At 35.5% G+C, this 21,002-nt stretch overlaps 1 protein-coding gene across 1 annotated transcript in view; it reads left to right on the forward strand.

Moving 5' to 3' along the window:
* The window catches only part of LOC113070384 (glutamate receptor ionotropic, delta-1-like), a gene marked incomplete at its 3' end in the record, with an annotated part of 53,835 nt that extends 33,476 nt beyond the window's left edge, over positions 1–20,359 (forward strand). The window contains exons 3-7 of the mRNA XM_026243664.1: positions 2,981–3,034; positions 9,572–9,745; positions 16,654–16,815; positions 16,973–17,092; positions 20,247–20,359. Coding sequence (XP_026099449.1) covers positions 2,981–3,034; positions 9,572–9,745; positions 16,654–16,815; positions 16,973–17,092; positions 20,247–20,359 — 623 coding nt within the window. The remainder of the gene's footprint in view (positions 1–2,980; positions 3,035–9,571; positions 9,746–16,653; positions 16,816–16,972; positions 17,093–20,246) is intronic.
* Between the last annotated feature and the right edge of the window lie 643 nt (positions 20,360–21,002).

The following is a 21,002-nucleotide window of genomic DNA, read 5'->3' on the forward strand; positions in this document are numbered from 1 at the left end:
GTGCACTGCACACACATCCATATTTTTATGTACAGCTCAAATCCCAGCTCAGATCTCATAAGCCTTTGATTTGGCATCTTTTCCCACCTTTGCAGTGGGCACGCATTATTGAGGCAAACAGGTACAGAGGGCAGGCCGTAGCAGACCTGGGAGTGCATGTAATGTTAATGAAAACAACTGTGCAAAGTTTACAGAAATATATACATTTGAGGAATAACATATTTTTTTTTTTTGCACTTAAGTATTTGGAAGATTCATAGATGCATTTGATCAGTCCTGGGGATCAAAACCATGGCCTTGGGAACACTATGCTAGCTGAGCTCCATGAATTGTTAAATTATAATGGGGCACAGAAAAGGCTAGATGTTTTTCTTTATCAAGGCAAAGCATCGATCTGCTAGCATTTCTTAACATTTTATAAGGACTCATGAATGATGCATGTGTGATGAAATGATAAAAAAGAAAACGAATGGGGTTTTTACAGAAAATCACTGCTTAGAAAGTGCCGCTGCTTGTCTTGTTCAAGGTTCACCACAGCTGGAGACAGGACATTGCAATCAGTGCTCAAAAGCTGTAAGAAATGCAACAGCTTTCAACCAACAATTTCACTTATATATGCCCAGATAATGGTTGTGATTTCCGGAAGTCTCTATTACCAAAAAGCAAGAATTTATGAGCTATTAAATGCTGTAGACTGTCCTGTTGATTTTAGTTTGAAGACAACACCACAAATTGACCAAGAGAGTAGGTTAGGTAGAATAGTTCAGTAATAATTTTGGAACAGATGGATATTATTAATTTTAATGACCCCTTATGTAATTGCATTCTTATGCATCTAGAGTTATTGATAAATTCCAGATTTTGAATAGCTGATAGTTTCTAAATTTTTTATAAAATTAAATGCAAAGACTTAAAATAAAGAACAACTGTATTGTTTTTGTAAATTGTATCATTAACAGTACATGTGAAATATCTTCAGCAATCATATACACTTCAATGCATTTCTAGAACTGTGTAAAGTGTTTTAATGGAATCAGCATGAAATGGCAAAGCAGACTGGAGCTAGAAGGTGAACTGTCAGTCCATTAAATAAAACTAAAATTCAGACATTTAAAACATTTAAACTGTTAATGAAGTTAAATTGGGATGCAATTTACACTTTCCTTATTGCGGTAATCTACCAAAAGCAAATGAAACAGCAGTTTTCACCAGCTCAGCTTCAAAACAGTCTTGCTGTAATGAAAAAATATAAATTGACAGTCAAATAACATAATCATTTGTTCTCATTATCAACACAGCAGAGTAGTCTAGTACACTTGCAGTTATTTAGTCTTGATTGCTGTTCCTTAAGTAATGCTGTCTCTAATTTTGTAAAACAGTAATGCTATTTTTATGTCTACATGTTGCCTAATAAAGCTATATAAAAAAGATGTATTATCCAAAAGCCTCACATTTTCTATTAATTTACCACTGGAGTTGAATCATGTGTTACTGTATATTCTCTCTTTGATTCCTGGTATAAAGTGATGGGGGTGAAGAAAACGATCCCCGTTTCTGCTTAATAACGTCACAGTTTTTAGAGTGGAAAAGATGTCACAGTATAAAAAAGGCATAAAAATTCTTTGAAGGTTGAGATATAGAATGAAGGGATCAAAAGCTGTCTTCTTCATGAAATCAGGAGTTTCAGTTGAATAAGTCAGTGAGGATCACTTTTCTTCCTCGTCGTTGTGGAACAGGATTGCAGTCATGGAAACTCCTGTTGTTCTGATCTATTGCATGCAAGAGAGAAAGAGTTGCAATATAGCAAACAGCAGAAAGCAAAGGAATTTGGTTATTACTTTGGGGATTACCCTGTACTACCAACATATATAAATTCATGATATGATGTTATGGTCTGGGTTTGACTGGTTGCACAACATGAAGCATAGATTGAAAAGCAAGGGGTTTTTATTTTTTATTTTACTTTATTTATTTTTACAGATGCTTCAATGCACTTATAGTGCAAGACTGATTCACTCCCTTGCACGGAATCACATGTGATTCATGTGCTGTGCTGCGCATCTGAGTGCAATTCAGTAGAAGGATCAATATATATATATTTTTCATGGTGATGTAAAGACACACTCTCTATTGTTTTGAAGCATGCATGCAAGCGGTGTTCCAACCTCCAGTTGCTTGTTAATCTTTTCCAGCATCCGATGTTTACTTTGAAATGCAACTTGAGCAGGAAAATTAGTTTTTTTGTGCGTTTCATCTGTCTGTGTCTGACATAGAAATACACTCCCACTATCTCCTTCTGTATAGAATGCACCTATATTGAACCTGGACCGGATGTTTGATAAGGAATGTTTTTGATCAGTCTCCTGCAATGTGGTCTTATCGCTTCATTACTGCCTGCGGTTAGTCCAATATCTACTCCCTAAACATGAAAGTGGGTCTATTCCTCTGCAGGTGTTCCTATCTCACATAATTTAGATGTTCCACTGTGGCCACTGTCAAGATTCACAACCAGATATCAACAATTGCTATTCCATTTCATTGACAGGTTGTGATTTAATTGCATTTCTACCCACAACCACTGCATTTCTAAGGAATTCTGTACTATGTATTGTCCCTGTAACCGAAGGGATAGTTCACCCAAAAAGAAAACATTTGTCATAATTTACTATTTGTGCTGCACTCTGTTCTCTATTTTGGTATCAGCAAAGATGCAAGTGTTACTCTGATAGATGCAAAGATATCATTTACATTGCTACAGGAAGCAGAAATTCTAATTTCATAAGTACACTAAATGTCTTCTGAAAAGTTGAAAATCAACTTTTAATGTTTCTTTGTTTCACAAAAGTATTTTTTTAAAGAGTGTCCTTGGCTCTTGGTGCGCCATGAATGAGCTTATAATATTTGTATGCAGATCAAGAAAAGATTGTTTATTTTCATCACAGTAATTTTCTGCATTCTTTTGTCTTTCCGTTTTCTGCAGGCAGTGGAAACGAATCTAGCATCCAAAGATAGTCACTGGGTGTACGCTAATGAGGTAAGCATACATTCATAATACGTTTCAGAAAGGAGGGATCGACTTTGAAGCTGTTGGCAGTAAGATCCTGAAAACAGCCCAAATTCAGTCTGCTGTCCTCATATCTAATTTCAATTAACAGTATTTGATATGTGGCACATCTCTCATTCAGTATGTAATATGTTGTCACCATGCAAGAGCAAAGCTGACAGTGGATTATTGCACTGTCATGACTCTGAGCCACTGTTTTGCTCTCCTTATCCCTCGCTCTCCCTCACTCTGTTGACTGAGGACTGGGTGAGGAAGCAAGACCTAATGAGAGTCTGGCCCTACAAGAAAAAATGAGAGCTGAGCACAGCAAGTCTAGCCCAATATAGACTGAGTACAGTACTCAGTAAGAAAGAGAGCATGGCTGTGGGCTGAATGGCATAAAAATTCTAATTCTGTTTGATGTTTTGACACCAAGAGACCAAAAATGCATCAGGCAATGTCTTTTTATGCAAAGAGAGAGAGAGAGAGAGAGAGAGAGAGAGGACTTTGCTTTTACTTTGCTTCTCTGGGACTACCTGACAATATGACAAAGTCATACTTGAGTTTCAAATCTTACAGCACACTCCAAGCTACAAAAACACTTTGTCTATCTCTCTATCGCTCTATCCATCTATACTACATGGCCAAACAAATATGATTTCAAAACCATTCACATGGAAAAGAGGCATCCCTCACCTTACCTATATATGAGCTTTCACTCTTCTGGAAAGGTTTTTGATCCCATTTGGACACATTTAAAAAAGCCAATGCCAAAAAAAATGGCAAAAAGATATGAGTATCAGAGGTGCTCTCTTTAATATACTGAAAGTGGTGGGACTAGTAATGTTAAAAAGGACAAAAATACACACAATGGAAGTAGTCCAAAGGACTATCTTCTGAACCCATATGATAGCTTGGTGTACAAAACCAGTCGTCTAGTCGTGATTCAGTAAGAATATTACTTGGAAAATACAGTATAAAAAAATACTTTCACTGTATGAAAAAAAAAAACCCTTAGATATTCTGCTAAGCATCTCCTTTTGTGTTCTACTGGAGCAAAAAAGTCATACAGGATTGGAATGGCATTAATGTGACCAAATTATGTTTAATTTTTGAAAAAATGGCTGCAGGCATGTGTGTATGTCTATGAAGACTGCATTAATTGTATGCACTTGTTTGAAACAGGTATATCAAAACCTGCAATTCCGCAGGGGATGCCCACATCAGGCCATGTAGTGCATCTCTCTCTCTCTCTCTCTTTTCTCTCTTCTATTTTGACTCTGTATCATGCTGACTAAACTTGCTTCAGGCATAGATATTAAGTTATAGGATCTGCCCACTTATTCCATAAAAAGTATCCAAAACATGTTGTCATGCTCCACTTCAATCAGTACACTCTTTTCAAGATTAAATATATATATATATATATATATATATATATATATATATATATATATATATATATATACTTTTCAAATGAGTGCACTTCTCATACTTTTGATTCTGATGATATACAGCATGTGCACTCTTAGTTACTAGAAGTGAAAATGTAAATGTACTAATGTATTTCAATTATATAGGCTCTTTACTGTAGTGGTTTTGTTTTTAAATATGTGTCTCTAATTCTAATCCTGTTTTCAGTTCTCCTCATTTCATATTTGCTCATTTGCATAGTCAGGTTTCAGTGTGATCAAATTAAAGCACAGTCACATTCAACCTAGAAATGTTAAAAGAGAGAAACTCGTATGCATTACCTCGAGGCTGGAAAGGTTTAAATGTTCACTGAATCACATTGCTGTGATGCTTCTGTTTATCTATTCTTCTGAACTGAAGCCGATTTGCATGTGTCTCAACACACAGCCAACATGAAGGTCACTACAACACCTATGAACACAAATTAAGCCTCTGCAGTTTTCATCCATCAAGGTCATGGCATTAAATCTGTTTTCCCTGTAATGTCATTTCATTAAGCGCAAGTTCCTTTACAGATGTATCTTCAGTTATTTTCAGGGTTTCTGACCATTAATTGATGTCAGAATATTCTCTTACTTTCAAAAGCGCTTGAAGTTTAATTAAATGACAGATTTCATGCAGCACGTTCAGGGATTCAAACATCTGCGGTGATTTAATTAGAGACAGTGACATCAGAAGTCCTGACTCTGCTTAATATCACCTTGATCATTTGATCAGTAAAATGTTTTATGGTCATGAATAATTGAATAATTAATACCTTCACAAGGGACATGTATAAGAGATCATTTATATGGTGTGCTAGTCTGTTTTGATTTAATGTGTTTGGAGGTTGCTTATGAACTCCCAGCATTCCACACTGTGAGTCATCTCAGCACAGGGATCTCTGCAAATTCTCCTGCTACCTTTTTTTTAATTTTGTCCAAACGCCAGCAGTTAGACTGCTGCCAAGATTATAGAAAGATATTGTGTATGATCAAAGTCATTGAATTACCTGAATGTTCTCCATTTATAAAGGTCAGTGAGTCAAAAGCTAATTTATATGTCCCGCATTGTTTCTTAGAAAATAGAGAAACTGTTTAGGCCTGTTGTAATTATTAAATATTAATTACATTTCTAATTAGTTTTTTGTTTTTCAGCAAAGATATATTAAATTGATCAAAGATGATAGTAAAGATACTTATAGTTTTTAAAAAGATTCTTGTTGTGACCAGTATTATATCTAAAAATGTTATAATATGGTTAAAGTGAAAGTGAGTCAAAAATAAAATGTCTGCTCTCTTTTTTACAATGAAAAAATATCAAGTTTGCTCACTAAAAAATATGCAGCATACAAGCATTATCCATATTACTCTTATGTATCTAATATTCTAAACCCATATAATAGCTTGTTATGAGAAATAATGCAGGCTGTCATTCACTGGAAATATTGCTTTAATAACCTTGCGTGAATGTCTTGGTCACTGTTCACTTGCATTGTACTGAAAAAGGCAAGCCACAGAGTCATACCAGTTTCTAAAGACATGAGAGTGTGTAAAGGAGAACCTATTTAATTTTTTTAAGGCAAGGCAAAGCAGGAAAGTTTATTTATATAAAACATTTCATACACAATGGTAATTCAAAGTACAGTGCAATCAGTTCGGACGTAGCACAGTGCTCATTCCAGAAATGCACAGCTAAACAGATGAGTTTTGAGTCTGGATTTAAATGTTTTAGCACATCTGATCTCTTCTGGAAGCTGGTTCCAGCTGCAGGCGGCATACAGTAATAGCTAAAAGTGAACTGCCCTTGTTTTGTGTAAACCCTTGGTGTCTCTAAACGACTCAATCCTAATGATCTGAGTGGTCTGTTATGTTTATGTTCATTGAGTATATCTGTGATGTATTTAGGTACTAGGCCATTGAGTGATTTATAAACAAGTAAAAGTACTTTAAAATCAATCCTAAATATAACTGGAAGCCAGTGTAAAGACCGGAGGACTGGTATGATATTCTCAGATTTTCCTGTTTTAGTTAGAATTCTGGCAGCAGCGTTCTGGATGAGCAGCATGACTATTAAAACTAAAGTTGTCTCTAGAATCACACAACTTGTTTTTTAGTTGTTTTACCCATAGAGAGAAGGTATGAATTCACCTTGAGATCTTCATCTTTGGTTCTTTCTCGTTATTTGACTTAGTGGGAGCATATACAGTTTAAACAAAAGTGGTGCAAGAATTGGGCCCTGTGGGACTCCACATGTCATGGATGTCCACTTAGATTTATGCTGTCCTATACTGACATAATAACCTCTCCCTTCTTAGTATGATCTGCACCATTTGAGTATCAAATGCCCAACCTAGTTTTCCAATTTCTCTAGAAGTATATCGTGATCAAGTCAAATGCAGTACTAAGATCTAGTAGTACTAGTACTGATATTTTGCCAGAATCAGAATTAAAGTGATTATTTATTATCTTAGAGCACTGTCTCTGTGCTGTGGTCGAAAACCAGATTCAATACTGTCCAGGAATTCATTTGAGTTTAGGTAGTTGTAATCTTGCATATGAAAGGAAGATCTGATATTGGTCAATAGTTGCTCATTATGGTGTTATCAAGATTTCTGTTTCCTTAAGGGGCTTAACAACTGCAGTTTAAAAAAAAAAAAAGTAAAATTAAATTCATGCATTTAGCAGACGCTTTTATCCAAAGTGACTTACTGTGCATTCAGGCTAAAATTTGTACCTATCATGTGTTCCCGGGGAATTGAACCCCCAGCCTTGCGCTTGATAGCACAATGCTCTTCCCAGAATGAAGTGAAGCTTATTTTTGTGAAGTAATATTTTTATGATTAATAATTTGCTTAAATTAAAATATGTGTAGAGCCTAAAAGTATTTAAACTGTCTGAAAAAAGGTGCATGAAGGTGAAGCAATATGTTTAAATTTAATATCATTCCAGAGATTTCACTATTTTATAGATTTTTAAACTAGACATTCATTGTACCTCTAATATAAGTTCCTTAAATAATTTTTCAGTTTGCAGCTGATTAAATATTGCCGATATTTAGAAGTGTTTTGACTGTTATGCACAATATTCTCGAAGGGTCTATCCATCACTGCTGTCATTATTTTTCCACCAGTACGTGTATAGTACGTCACATTCCCAGACATAATTGAGAGAGGTTTAGTTCTAACTCCATGAGGATTATAACTATTCCTTTGTGTGTACTCAAAGAATACATTAACTAAACTATATGCTTTACATCTTAAACAAACAGGCCTTCATTTCCTCAGTTTTGTTTCTTAGTAAGACTGAAGCCCTTTTGATCGATATTTTTTGATACTGATATTGACATCTACTTTGACATGCAAGAAATTAGCTTTTTCGTGCATTTTAGCATTTTCTTATTTGTTTCCCCCGCTTGGCTGTGTTTTCTTGAATTTTGTTTCTGTATTAACACTGATATATGATTTATGTGTTGCTTTTGATTGTAATATTTTCATTTACACTCACATACTGCATTTTTTGCTTTGACAGCACAAATCATGCTATTACAAAATCACCAAATTTATTGCCAGCCCATTTTAATTTTCATGTTCTGCATCTCCAAGCAATTAATCATATGCTTTTGCATGATTTTTCTGTGTTCAGAATTGTTTGAAGGTCTGATAGTGTCTGATCCACAGTCGTTTAGTGTTTGTCTAGTGTCATTTACTTCCAGCAAGTGTGTGATACCTAGTGTTTTCGAATCATGTAGTGTGTCCACATAGTCTATTACAGTCTTAACATGGCTAAATATTGATGTGTAATAAAATATTGCCACTCAAAAACCCTCCTTGTTACTGATTTTACAATTGTTTATAAGGGCTGTCAACACATCTGTAAAACTTTATAATAACATTCAGTTGTAAGTCAATTGTAAGTGATTAGTTAATGATGAACTAATCATTTAAAAAAAAATAATAATAATAAGCAATTAATAAGTGATGCTAACAATTTGTGTGTTTTGTCAATTCATTTACAAGTCATTTAGGTCTGACTTTAGATTGAGTGGCCCTAATACCTGTGCATGTACATATTATAATCAAATCATTCAAATTACTCTTATACATGTTGTTGTTAAAAAATATTTATATATGTCCTGTTACACCTTTGTACTTACCCACCCATTCAGAGGGTTGTTACATGTGTGTAGTTACAGAAATATTACAGCTCTAGATACTATTTACCAATGTGTACTTACACTGTGGTTACATACTATGTGCACATCTACTGTAGTTATTATGTAAGTACACAGATATTAGGGCCACTTAATATAAAGTGGGACCCATTTAAATTATTGAGATGTCAATATTGTACTAGTAACTTAATAAACATCTGTTAATCATGAACAAATGATGATTAAACCATTAGTAAATTATCAGTATATCATTTATGTATGTTTCGTTAAAGTTATAAGCTGGTCTGTTAAAAAGCCCAAAAATGCAATTATACTAAAACATTTTTTTTTTTAAGATTAATAAATTATTTGCTGTTAAGTTAATAAACATGTGTAAATAATTTAGAGTCAGGGGATTCCAGTGGATTGGTTTAAACCCTTCCTCTCATCAGCACAGACTTTCTCCATCCCCTAATCTAAAGTGTAAACTATTAATCACTTGTAAACTTGTTACACATAATTTCTAGATCTTTCTTACATGTTACAAATGATCTGTAGGTGTATAGAAGGCATTTACAACACATTCTGTACCCCCTAAACAAATGTGTAAAATAATAATTAGTTTTAAATGTTTTTTAAAAAAAACCTGCTGGCTACAGGTTGTGTGTGTGTACACACTGGGGTGAATGATCTGCGAATGATGAGTAAAAAAAAATTGTATACACCTTCAGATCATTTGTAACAGGTAAGAAAAATCTATAAATTATTAATGTTATTATAAAGTGTTACCTAGCAGGGATAGTCCCCAGAACAGCCAGGGGTTTAATATATTTGTTTGGTTGTTTTTTTGTGACAGTAGGTTTTAATATGTCTGTTTTCATACTATGCCTTTGTGTGTGTGTGTGTGTCTGTCTCTGTGTGTAGGAGGTTAGTGACACAGAGATCATGGAGCTTGTCCACAGCGCTCTGGGCCGGATGACAGTGATCCGACAGATCTTTCCCCTTTGGAGGGACACCAACATCCGCTGCATAAGGAACAACCATCGCATCTCCTCACTGCTTTGCGACCCACAGGAAGGGTACCTGCAGTCTCTAGAGGTACGTTTCTTAGCAACGTTTTTTTTTTTTACAGCGCAGTGAATTCACACTCATTCATCAGAAATAGATCTGCAGGTCAAGGTCAGCTCAGGTCATTTTAGAGCAGTTTCAGCATCAGATGGTCTATTTTTGTGGTATAATATATTTCTGACATACCTGCAATGAGCACATTAAAACAAACCAGACTTTGGTCAGTTGCTTCAGACAGTCTGTAGACCAGAAGTGCTAGCTGTGTGAGACGGTGATGAGCTGCAAACAGCTGAATGATTTACAACTAGAAATCTCAATTCTTTGGCGTTTTGCTAAAGGTTATTTTGTATTCATAGCATATTTAAGATACATGACAGTTGCTTTCTTGCAGCAAAAGAGTTAATTGCACTGTGTTATTGAGATTTACTCCAGTAGTTCAAGTCTGAATTTATCTATAATTGTCTTTTCATTATAGTTTTGCAGTTGCGGTTTGGAAGTTTCTGCAAGGCTGCATAATAACTGCAGTAACTGTCATGTTTATTTTCTTTGTTGTATCACTTAATTTCTTTAGAATCTTAATTCAAAACAAGGTTATGCACGACTGAACCAGATTAGCCGCCTGTGCCCTGATGCTTTTTACACGTTAACAAATATTATCTTGTTAAGTCACAGATGGTACACTGTAATTGTAAAAATGTTCCCTCTCCCTTACACAACATTAAAACATTAAGTGTATATGTTTCTGGCTCTATGAAAACCTTGTTTGGGTTTTAAAATCCATTTTCCTTTTTTTTAGAGCAGATGGCAAATCCATGTGTCTTTTCTCTGGGGCTCACTGTCTCAAATATTAATGAATGAAGAGGGTTACGTACCAGCTAATGCCAAAGCAGCACCACAAAAGGACAAATTAGTTATTACAGAAAGGATGAGGAGATATGCAAGATGTTAGGAGCCACAGGGATGCCTCTCCATTGGTGCCCCTCCATTGGTGCTAACGATACACAGAAAGTTGAAGGGAGTAAGAGATTGAATCTGTGCTGTGGCAGATTGGCTGTTTTAATTAACTCAAGAGGTTGCGGCTTTATGATTCCGAGCCCTCGGGCCACGGGTCTTTATGCGCCATGGTGACAGTTCACGCAATGCTGAGTAAAAGCTCAGTGGGTGGCATGCTTTTATATGTCTAATTGATGTCCTAATTTTATTGTTTTGTTTTGTTCATTCAGATTTAAAGCTTGAGTCATCAAAATTGTTGCATACTCAAAATGTTTGCTAGATGTTTAGTTTAGTCATATATTGGCCGCTTTCGATCATGCAGTGGCAGTTGTTTTGTTATGGATGGATTTTTTTTCCAAAAATGTTACAACCTTTCAAATGTACAGTAGCTGTAAATTTTGACAAAATAGTTTTTTTAAGTAACATATAAAATACTTATATAAATTTGTTCAAAGTTTGTTTTCAATAATAATAATAATAATAATAATAATAATAATAATTATTATTATTATTATTATTATTATTATTATTATTATTATTATTATTATTATTATTATTATTTTAAGAAATTGATACTTTTCCTCAGATATGGCACATTTAATTCACCTAAGGACAATAAAGAAAAAAGTTAGTCACAATTTCCACAAAAATTATCAGCAGTAAAACAATTTTCAGCATATTTAATGAAAGGAATATTCCTTGACGTCAAATCCATGTATTAAAATTATTTCTGACAGATTATGTGAAAAAATCCATGGATAAATTAAATTTTAAAATATATCAAAATAAAGAAAATAATTTTAAATGCTAATAACGTATCATCAAAATGCTAATAACATATTATAATATAGTCAAGTCAAGTTTTATAGCCCTTTATATAGCCCTTTAAAACAACATAAATGCTGACCAAAGTGCTGCACAACATACCAAACAAAACACCCATTGTACAATACAATTTAAAGACTAATAATAAAATATGAAAAGAAAGCAAAACAAAAATAATATAATTAAGACCGGAAACATCATGCAATTTAAAACAATATTTAAGACAAAAAAATAATAATATTAATTTAATAATTAATATCATATTACACATTTGCCTTAAGTTTTAAACTCTTAAAACATAAGTTTTAAGAGAAGATTTAAATGTAAAAAGTGTAGGGGAAAGTCTAATAGACAAATAGGGAATTCCAGAGCTTTGGACCAAGAACTGAGAAAGCTCTGTCGCCTTTGGATTTAAGTCGTGATTTTGGAATATTTAATATCATCTGAGTGGAGGATCTGAGTGTTCTCACTGGACAATACGAGTGGAGAAGGTCTGAAATATATGAAGGGGCAAGACCATGAAGTGATTTAAATACAAATACTAAAACCTTAAAATCAAATCGAACAGGTAGCCAATGAAGTGATGATAACACAGGTGTAATATGTTCTCTCTTTTTTGTCCCTGTTAAAAAACGAGCCACAGCATTCTGTACCAGTTGTAATCGCGAGAGAGAGGACTGATTTATTCCAGCATATAGAGCGTTACAGTAGTCCAGCCTGGTTGAAATATCAGCTTTGAATATCACTATTTTAATTTGGTGAGCATAAGAGACTCAAAACACACACACAAAAAAAAAAATATATATATATTGGAAATGGTAGTGTATTTTATATAAAATGAAATAATACATGTATATATTTTTTAACAGATAGCTTTCTTACAGACCTTTTAGTGGCCTAAATCGAAAATCTGTTTTCAGTGTTGCACAAGCACATCCTGGTCACTCTGGTATCAGCAGTTATTAGTAAGGAACAAGCCGATTTTAAAACAAGTCATTCAACACTGTGTTAGGAATCATTTAATCTAGCTCACAGTCACACAGAAGCACACAGGGAAGTGAAGCAACCGATTCAGGTTATTGTAACTGTGTTTGTATTTTGCTTTACATCAGTTAAAACCGATAGCATATTTTATCTCACTTGCGGGCAGAAAAAGCTTTGACTCATAAATCCACGGTCTTGCAAGTCTTTCAAAGCCTTGAATCCATGTCAAGGATATGTCTGACTAATCGGACATCTGGCAGGGCATTCTGAAGTCACTGTACCACTTAGGGGACGAATGAGGTGCCTCCGAGGTCAAAACCATGTGTTCTTATGTCAAAGACACATTAGCATTTTCTGCATTCACATAACTCTTACATGAGCAAACAGATCGTGCCTCGGCTGTAAGCCCAGACGACCATGACCGCAGTGTGAGAGGGGTTCTTGATAGGGTTGCCAATTTCAGCATAGCAAATAAGTAATGCTTTCTATTTCTTTATACTACGTATGTCACTTAAGATTTCAGTAAAGCATTGGTGACAAGCTGACCGTATAGTAAACTGAAAGGGAGCACAGCCACAGCAGTATGCCTGGAGCTATATCTGTGTATACAGTTCTGCTTGACTGAATTAAGTGCTAAAAATGCTTTTGAGATGCAATTCCTTAGATTTTGGCTTACAATGTAATTGCATCTGTTGCAAAACTAAACAATTTTTAAATTGTCACAATTCATAACATGTATGTCAGTTAACCTTCTGCCTAGGCACATTTTAGCTCTTTATAGAAAACAACCATAACAGACTGTACATAAATATCTCAACATGAACACATTAAAGTTTTAACTGCTTTGTATTTAGATGCCTTCATTATGCAGACTAAGATTTTTAAGTAACTGACATTATTGTGTGAGTACAAAAAAAAAAAAAAAATCACGACAATACTTTTCTTTAGAGACCAAATTCATTATTAACTAGATAGTAAAGTTTGTGGTCAAACTTTAAGTTGTCTTAAAAAAGCCTAGCCAGAAATCTTGAAGCTAGTATTTCACAAGCATGCTCCCAGCATGACTAGCAAGTGACTTGAATGTAATTAACATGATTAGCAAGTGACTAACATGTCTGTAGCATGTTGTTAGCATGATTAGCACGTGACTAGCATGTTATTAGCATGATTAGCAAGTGACTAGCATGTTGTTAGCATGTTTAACAAGTGACTAGCATGTAATTAGCATGATTAGCAAGTGACTAGCATGTAATTAGCATGATTAACAAGTGACTAACATGTCTCTAGCATTATTAACAAGTGACTAGCATGTTATTAACATATTTAGAAAGTTACTAACATGTTGTTAGCATGATTAGCAGGTGACTAGCATGTTGCTAGCATGACTAGCAAGTGACTAGCATGTTATTAACATGTTTAGCAAAGTTACTAACATGTTGTTAGCATGATTAGCAGGTGACTAGCATGTTGCTAGCATCATTAGCAAGTGACTTGCATGTTGAAAACACGATTAGCAGGTGACTAGCATGTTCCTAGCATGTCTACCAATTTGATGGTAGTATAAAACCAGTTGATTCAGCAAAAACCAACTAAACATCAGCTAAGACCAGCGTGACAGTGCCCCAAAACCATTTTTAAACCATGTTAAAAGCATGTTTCTAGCCTGATTGGCAAGTTACTAGCATGTGGTTAACATGTTTCTATGCTAATCCAGCTAAAACCAGTTGATTAAGTAAAAAAAACAGCTAAAACCAGCTAAGACCATCATGATAGACCATCATGACCATGTTAAAAGCATGTTTCTTGCCTGATTAGCAAGTTACTAGCATGTTGTTGGCATGTTTGTATAAATCCAGCTAAAACCAGTTGATTCAGTAAAAAACAGCTAAGACCAGCATGACAGTGGCTAAAACCACTTAAAAACCATCAGCTTGAGAGACCAGCCAAAGCAACCGATCAGCTTAGGCTGTATTTTCATTAGGGAGTTTTAAACTTTGCTATGGCAGTAGACAGCTTAAATACATTATAAGTCTTATTGTATAACGTTTGAACCCCTTCAATGAAAGTCTATGGGATTTTAGGTGGTTTTGATAGTCTGGTTTATAAAAACCATAAACCAGATCAGTTAGAAAAGATATAGCAACCCGAGTCAGACCAGTGTGAAGGTCTGACGCAAGTTTGGTGGTTTTAGCTTGAAAGCTCTAGGAGGAAATACATTTTAAAATTTAGTCTTAAAAGAAGAAGAAGAAGAAGAAGAAGAAATGTCTTATAAATCAAGTCATAGCTTGGATATATTTTTGTATATCCAAGTGAAATGACTTATTGAATCAGAACATTGTTTAATTACTGCATGTTTTTGATTAAAGATAATAAGAGCATTTGACTTTGTTAATATATATATATATATATATATTTGCATTTGTGATTTTGGTTTCATGATGACTTTTAACCAATGAAATTCATTACAACTGTATTGATTGGCTTTATTTTGTACCTTTGACAAAAAGCATACTCATCATCTCATATATATCTTTACTGGTTTGCTTTTTATTCCATTTTCTATCTTTTAACACTGACACTTCTGAATATATAGATGCAAAAGAAAATGCAACAAGTGCTCTTTTTCAATTGGTGCCCTTTTTGAATGGATGCAAGATGCTAAAATAAAGGACAAATTGCATGTCTTGTGTAAAACTGAATACAATTGTTTTCCTTTAAATATAGAATTATTCTAAACTACAATGGCCAGATGTCAACCTTAGCAGGGATGCAAACTGGATAAAGGCAGACAAATTCATTCCTGTGTGCCTTCCTTCTTGTGTTTGAAAAGGGTCAAGGATTTAGAAAAAAGAGTTTGGGTGCAGTCTTGGCTGCACCAGGAGTCAAGCTCTGTCTTCTCTCTTGTAGACTGCTATTAAGGAGCCTGGATGAATATGTAATCTTCATTGTAAAATAATGTTTTTTATTCTTATCAGCATCCCCTACTTATATTCTTTCCTCACTCAGTCACACCTTCATATTCTCTCTCTCTCTCTCTCTCTCTCTCTCTCTCTCTCTCTCTCTCTCTCTCTCTCTCTCTCTCTTCACATTGATCTGCTCATAAATGTGTTGTTTTGTCAGGATCACATGTCTGAGGGGACATTGAGTTTGGCCGTGCAGCCCCAGACTCTTGTCTTTCTTGACGATAACAGCGCTGTCATTCAGGGTGTCTTTTCTCTCTCCAGGTGTCTCTCAGCATGACAGCTGATCTCTGCAGGAGCAGAGCCATGCAAAAATCTCCTGCAGCGCTCTTTCTTTTCCTCTTGCTCTCTGTCTCAAACACGGAGTCAGCAGACACATTCACACACTCACACTCATTCACACACGTTCACAAACTTAGAGAACAATTTTAGTACATGGCTTGGTCGTTCAGCCTTATTCAGTTACTTTTTAGAATATTTTAGGCTTAGGCCGCCTACACACTTGGCGAAACTGACAGATCATTTGACAGAGAGCAATGCACAAGATTGTTTTTTTAGAGGTTGTGCAAAGAGCCATTTTAATTTGTAATCAAGTAGTTATCCGAAATGGATTTCTGAAAGTACAACAGGACCTTTCATTAGTCAGTGGATTCTTATACTTTTGGTTTCAAGATGAAGTGTCACTTTCAGAAACCCATTATAATGCACCATTCACATCATTCACACCAAACTCTAAGCATAGATGCCTTTATTAGGGTTTGAATGTGTTGACATGTACATCACTGATAAGTATCATTATAAAAACCTGAAAAAAGTCAAGAAAAACATGCTTATATGATTCTTTTATATTTTATTTTTTTATTTTTTATTGTGTGTGTGTGTGTGTGTGTGTGTGTGTGTCAATTACTAAACGGATATCAACACAAAACATAAGCTGTAATATAAAGAAAACATATGTTTATAACAAGTGTTGATTGGATTGTGCATAAACCATTTATGATATTTTCAACTAATAGAATACAGTGTCATTAAAAAGTCATAAATGAGGGTGAGTAAATGATAAAAACAAAACTATTCCTTTAAGGTGTTTACATGACTTTATACATTGTCAGGTTATTAAGTGTGGGATGTGCATGTAAAGAAATCACAGCATTTGTTTGTTGTTTATGTCTCTAGGTGTCTAGCCTGTACTTGTACGACAGTGTGCTGATGTTGGCCAATGCCTTCTACCGGAAGTTAGAGGACAGGAAGTGGCACAGCATGGCCAGTCTGAACTGCATGAGGAAGTCAACCAAACCCTGGAATGGAGGCTGGTCCATGCTAGACACGATCCAAAAGGTCTAAAGTCACTTTACAATTCATCTCACTTATGCTTAATTCGATCTGGTTCAATTTTCCTCAATTCAGCCTACTGAAGTTCAGTAGCGTTCAATAAGACTGGTCTGGTTTAATTGATGTATCTCTGAACAGAAGTTGTATTTGTCATTCTTTTCAGGGGCGGATTTCTGGGCTCACTGGTTTAATGGACTTCCGAAGCAATGGAGCGAACTCTCATGTCCAGTTTGAGATCCTAGGGACCAGTTACAGTGAGACGTTTGGAAAAGATGTAAAGCGGGTGAGTGGAAATGATGTGGAAGAATGAAATTACATCAAAAACTAACAAATGTCACAAATTCAGATTAGTTAAACAGCTTGATGTGCCATGTTATGTCAGGAAAACCAGACTGTATTGCAATGATTTTCCAGATCTTTCTCAACTTTAATGTATTAAAATTCTGCGCATGGCTTTAGGTGGCATATATACATGATACTAAGCAGAGACCTCCCTAACTCGACAGCGCACCACAACTTTGCAACGTAAATCTGTGGTGAAAAGGGGGACCACAGTGCGTTCTAATTGAGAACCATAGGGGTAGATTTGAGACTGCCCTGCTTATTTTCACGTTACCTTACATGAACCCTCACTCCACCAAGACAATATCAATCCGCTTCAGCTATGTGTCTGCATCAGGTCAGTTACTAGTTGGCATGTCTGTTTTTTTCTATGTGGAGTAGTGGATCAAATTAATAAAGTATAGATACTTTAGTTTAAATGTTCTCACATTTATATGGTTCTATTGTGTTTGTTTTATTATTATTCTGAGAATAGACATATGATTGTCTTTCCTCACGTTAATTCCTCCACAACTTTTGGAGGTGATAAATTCACAGTCTGGAGCTACTGGTTGGAGGGGTAGGAATTTGGGCAAGGGCCAGATAGCCCTTCAAACAAAGATTTGGGGTATGAACTATCTTAGTGTAAACCAGCTAAAGCAGTAACATGGCTGCCTGAGTGAACAAAAATATAAACTTTTAGCATTATTGGCATTAATAACATTTTTATTGAAAAGCAATAATGTGTTTTATACTACATTCAATTGTGAGTTCATATTTATGGTCATGATATTCGTAGAAATGTTTGCAAAAAAATGGGCTAACTAAACAAACTATCATATCATTACAGACTGCACGATAGTGCCACAGCATATTTTCATGTGTGATCATAGCAATAACCACCATAGACATTAAGGGGGGATAGTTTCTTTATAATGAGTGAGTTTACTTCAAAAACAGCAATTTTATCTTCTCATTGCTGAAAAAATGTAATTTAGCGATTTAATATTTAAACTGTTAGGCAGAGGGGTAGGGGAAGGGGAAGGGGAAGGGGTATAAAATAGAATTGGGATTGGGCCTTGGTCTTTGGATTTGTTTTTCATAACATACAAAGCTATTTTTATTATTTGTGAATGGTTTACATTCACATTTTATATTTATGTCATCAATTGGGGCTTAGGAAACCCACCAAAACCCTGACCTATGCATTGTGATAACCAACAAAAAAATAAATAAATACGAAGACTTACTCTGGAAAAGAACAGAGCCATATTTGTAGTCTGGGAGCATCCGCTTCTCCAAAAACCAGACAGAAATCATGATGCACAACTAAAAATATTTGAAAGGAGAAGATAAGTGGACTGAAAGCAAGATGAGCGAGACAGGCAGATGGACAGATAGTGCGAGCAACTGAATGATGGATCCTGCTGTGTTTTGGAATTGGAGACACTGATATGGAACATGGCCAGGATACTTTTACACAAAAACATACAAATAGCTCAGCACAAATACAAATATAAACACAAACATCAACACACAGCTAATTAATTATCGCTTCTGTCTCTCTGTGTTCTCTTTTATCTGTCCATCTGACTCATACTCACATGCTTGCAGTGCAGTGGAAGTGCTTTGCAGCATGGCTGTGGTCTTTAGCAGGGCTGATGGGTCTATCACATGCCAGACAGTCTCAATCTTCTGGCCTGAATGTTAGTGAGTGTGCAAGCTGAACATGGCCATTCCTTCTGGCAAGAAACACAGAGAGCTAATGACTTCACATTCACACACACACAATAGCACCCCTACTGTCCAACATTACATTAACAGCTAATAAACACACATACACACACACATTCTGCTGTCCGTCAGCATGAATATGCATTTCTCCACTCTGATCTCTTCTAAAAACAATGTCTCTTCCTTAAGGCTCTCTAAAGCCCACATAGAGGTTCTCTGCATGTCACATACACTCTATTCCCGTAGGTTCATCTTTCCATGCTTTCCCCTTCATTCCTCTTTCTTTCTTTCTTTCTTTCTTTCAGAATATGCAGTTTAATTGTGAAAGATGTTATATGCTACATTGAATAAAATTATGTATTTATTTATTTAGTTATTAATTTATACTTTTTTATGGGAGCAATATAATAGCCAGTGTAATATTTTTCATAAGATAAATTATCAATACAATAGTAATAATATTAGTGACTAAAATAGTGAGAAAAAATATATTATTACATCATTTATATTAACATGGAGTATGCGTAGTATGGTTATGGCAATATTAAATGCAACAGTAACATGGTATATTGACCAATAAATTTTGAATAAATATGGTTTAGTGGCTCATATGGACAAGCACACACAAATACATTTACATTTAATCATTTAGCAGACGCTTTTATCCAAAGCGACTTACAAATGAGAACAATAGAAGCAGTCAGGTCAACAAGAGAACAACAGTATACAAGTGCCATGACAAGTCTCTCTCTCTCTTTTTTTTTTTATAAATATGAAGGACAAGAAAGGGGAAAGTACTAGTATTAGTTGGTTAAGTGCTGGCGAAAAAGGTGAGTCTTTAGATGTGTCTTGAAAATGAGTAAAGACTCCGCTGTACGAATTTAGATTGGAAGGTCATTCCACCAGCTGGGCACAGTCCAGGAAAAGGTCCGTGAGAGTGATTTAGAACTTTTTTGGAATGGCACCACAAGGCGTTGTTCACTTGCACAACGCAAACTTCTGGAGAGCACAAAAGATTTAATCAGTAAGTTTAGGTATGTTGGGAGATACCTAAACTATAAATACACACATATATTTACACAAATGAGCAATCAATATGAACTGAGCTGTTCAGATGCACCCAGAAGTTGGCCTGACAACCCAACGATTTCTACAGAGCAATAAAAATGTGCTAGTATACTGGATGTTTGGAATGAGAAGGTTATTTTTCAGCCAGACGTTGAGATGAATCTACTGTCATAATGAAGACGGAGCTGTTATTTTCTCTCTCTCTTTCTCTCATTCTCACCAATTCCATCTGTGTCATTCCCTATCTCCCTCGCTCACTTTCTTTTAATCTTCTCTTTTCATTAAATTGTCTGTTCTCATGCGGTGTAATCCAGACTGTGAAACCGAGCATCTTCACCAGATGGATCTGCTCCCAGTCTTGCTCAGAGTGGTTCAGCCCAACACCTTCATGTGGGAAGCAGGTGCAGAGAATAGAAACCTCTGAAAGGTTGATGAACTTGACAAGCCTCTCAGTTGATTATTAAATAATAGTAATTGTATAGTGATGTAATATTGGCAGCAGTGTGTGATGGATTATTCAGTCCTGATGCATGATTCAGTTTGACAGGACATTTTTAGCACACTAGGTTAATTCGACAATTTATCATCTTTAATAAACAAGAAAGTGAAAGCAGGGAGAGACTAAGCAGATCTTGTCATCTTGTCCTGCTCATGCTTGAAAAAAAGATATAGGGCCAAAGCTACAAAGATGATCTCAGCAACATCAGGCTAAAAGTGGGTGCTTTGACGAACACAGGTATTGTGTTCGAGTCTGTCCAAGCCAATGTAGGTGACCTCTGCACAGTTACCTAAGTAGTTCCCATGGCAATGGGTTGACCGCAGGCTGCTAGTGAATCTGGGAGAAAAGAGCCTTAATGAGCCTCTAACACCAACCCACCAAGCCCCCACCCCAACACACTCCCGTGACCATCCGGTGAAAAGAAGCACACAGCTGGCATCATAGGTCTCAAAGGATACATGTGTCTTAGTGTGAGAAAAAAGCAAGAAAAAAACTGAAATGCTCTTATTTTTTTAACACATATACACAGTATATTTATTATGTTTCTTCCTGGTCAGACTCTGTCTGCTGT

Source organism: Carassius auratus, unplaced genomic scaffold (assembly GCF_003368295.1).
Source record: "Carassius auratus strain Wakin unplaced genomic scaffold, ASM336829v1 scaf_tig00003817, whole genome shotgun sequence".
In the NCBI taxonomy this organism is placed as follows: Eukaryota; Metazoa; Chordata; class Actinopteri; order Cypriniformes; family Cyprinidae; genus Carassius; species Carassius auratus.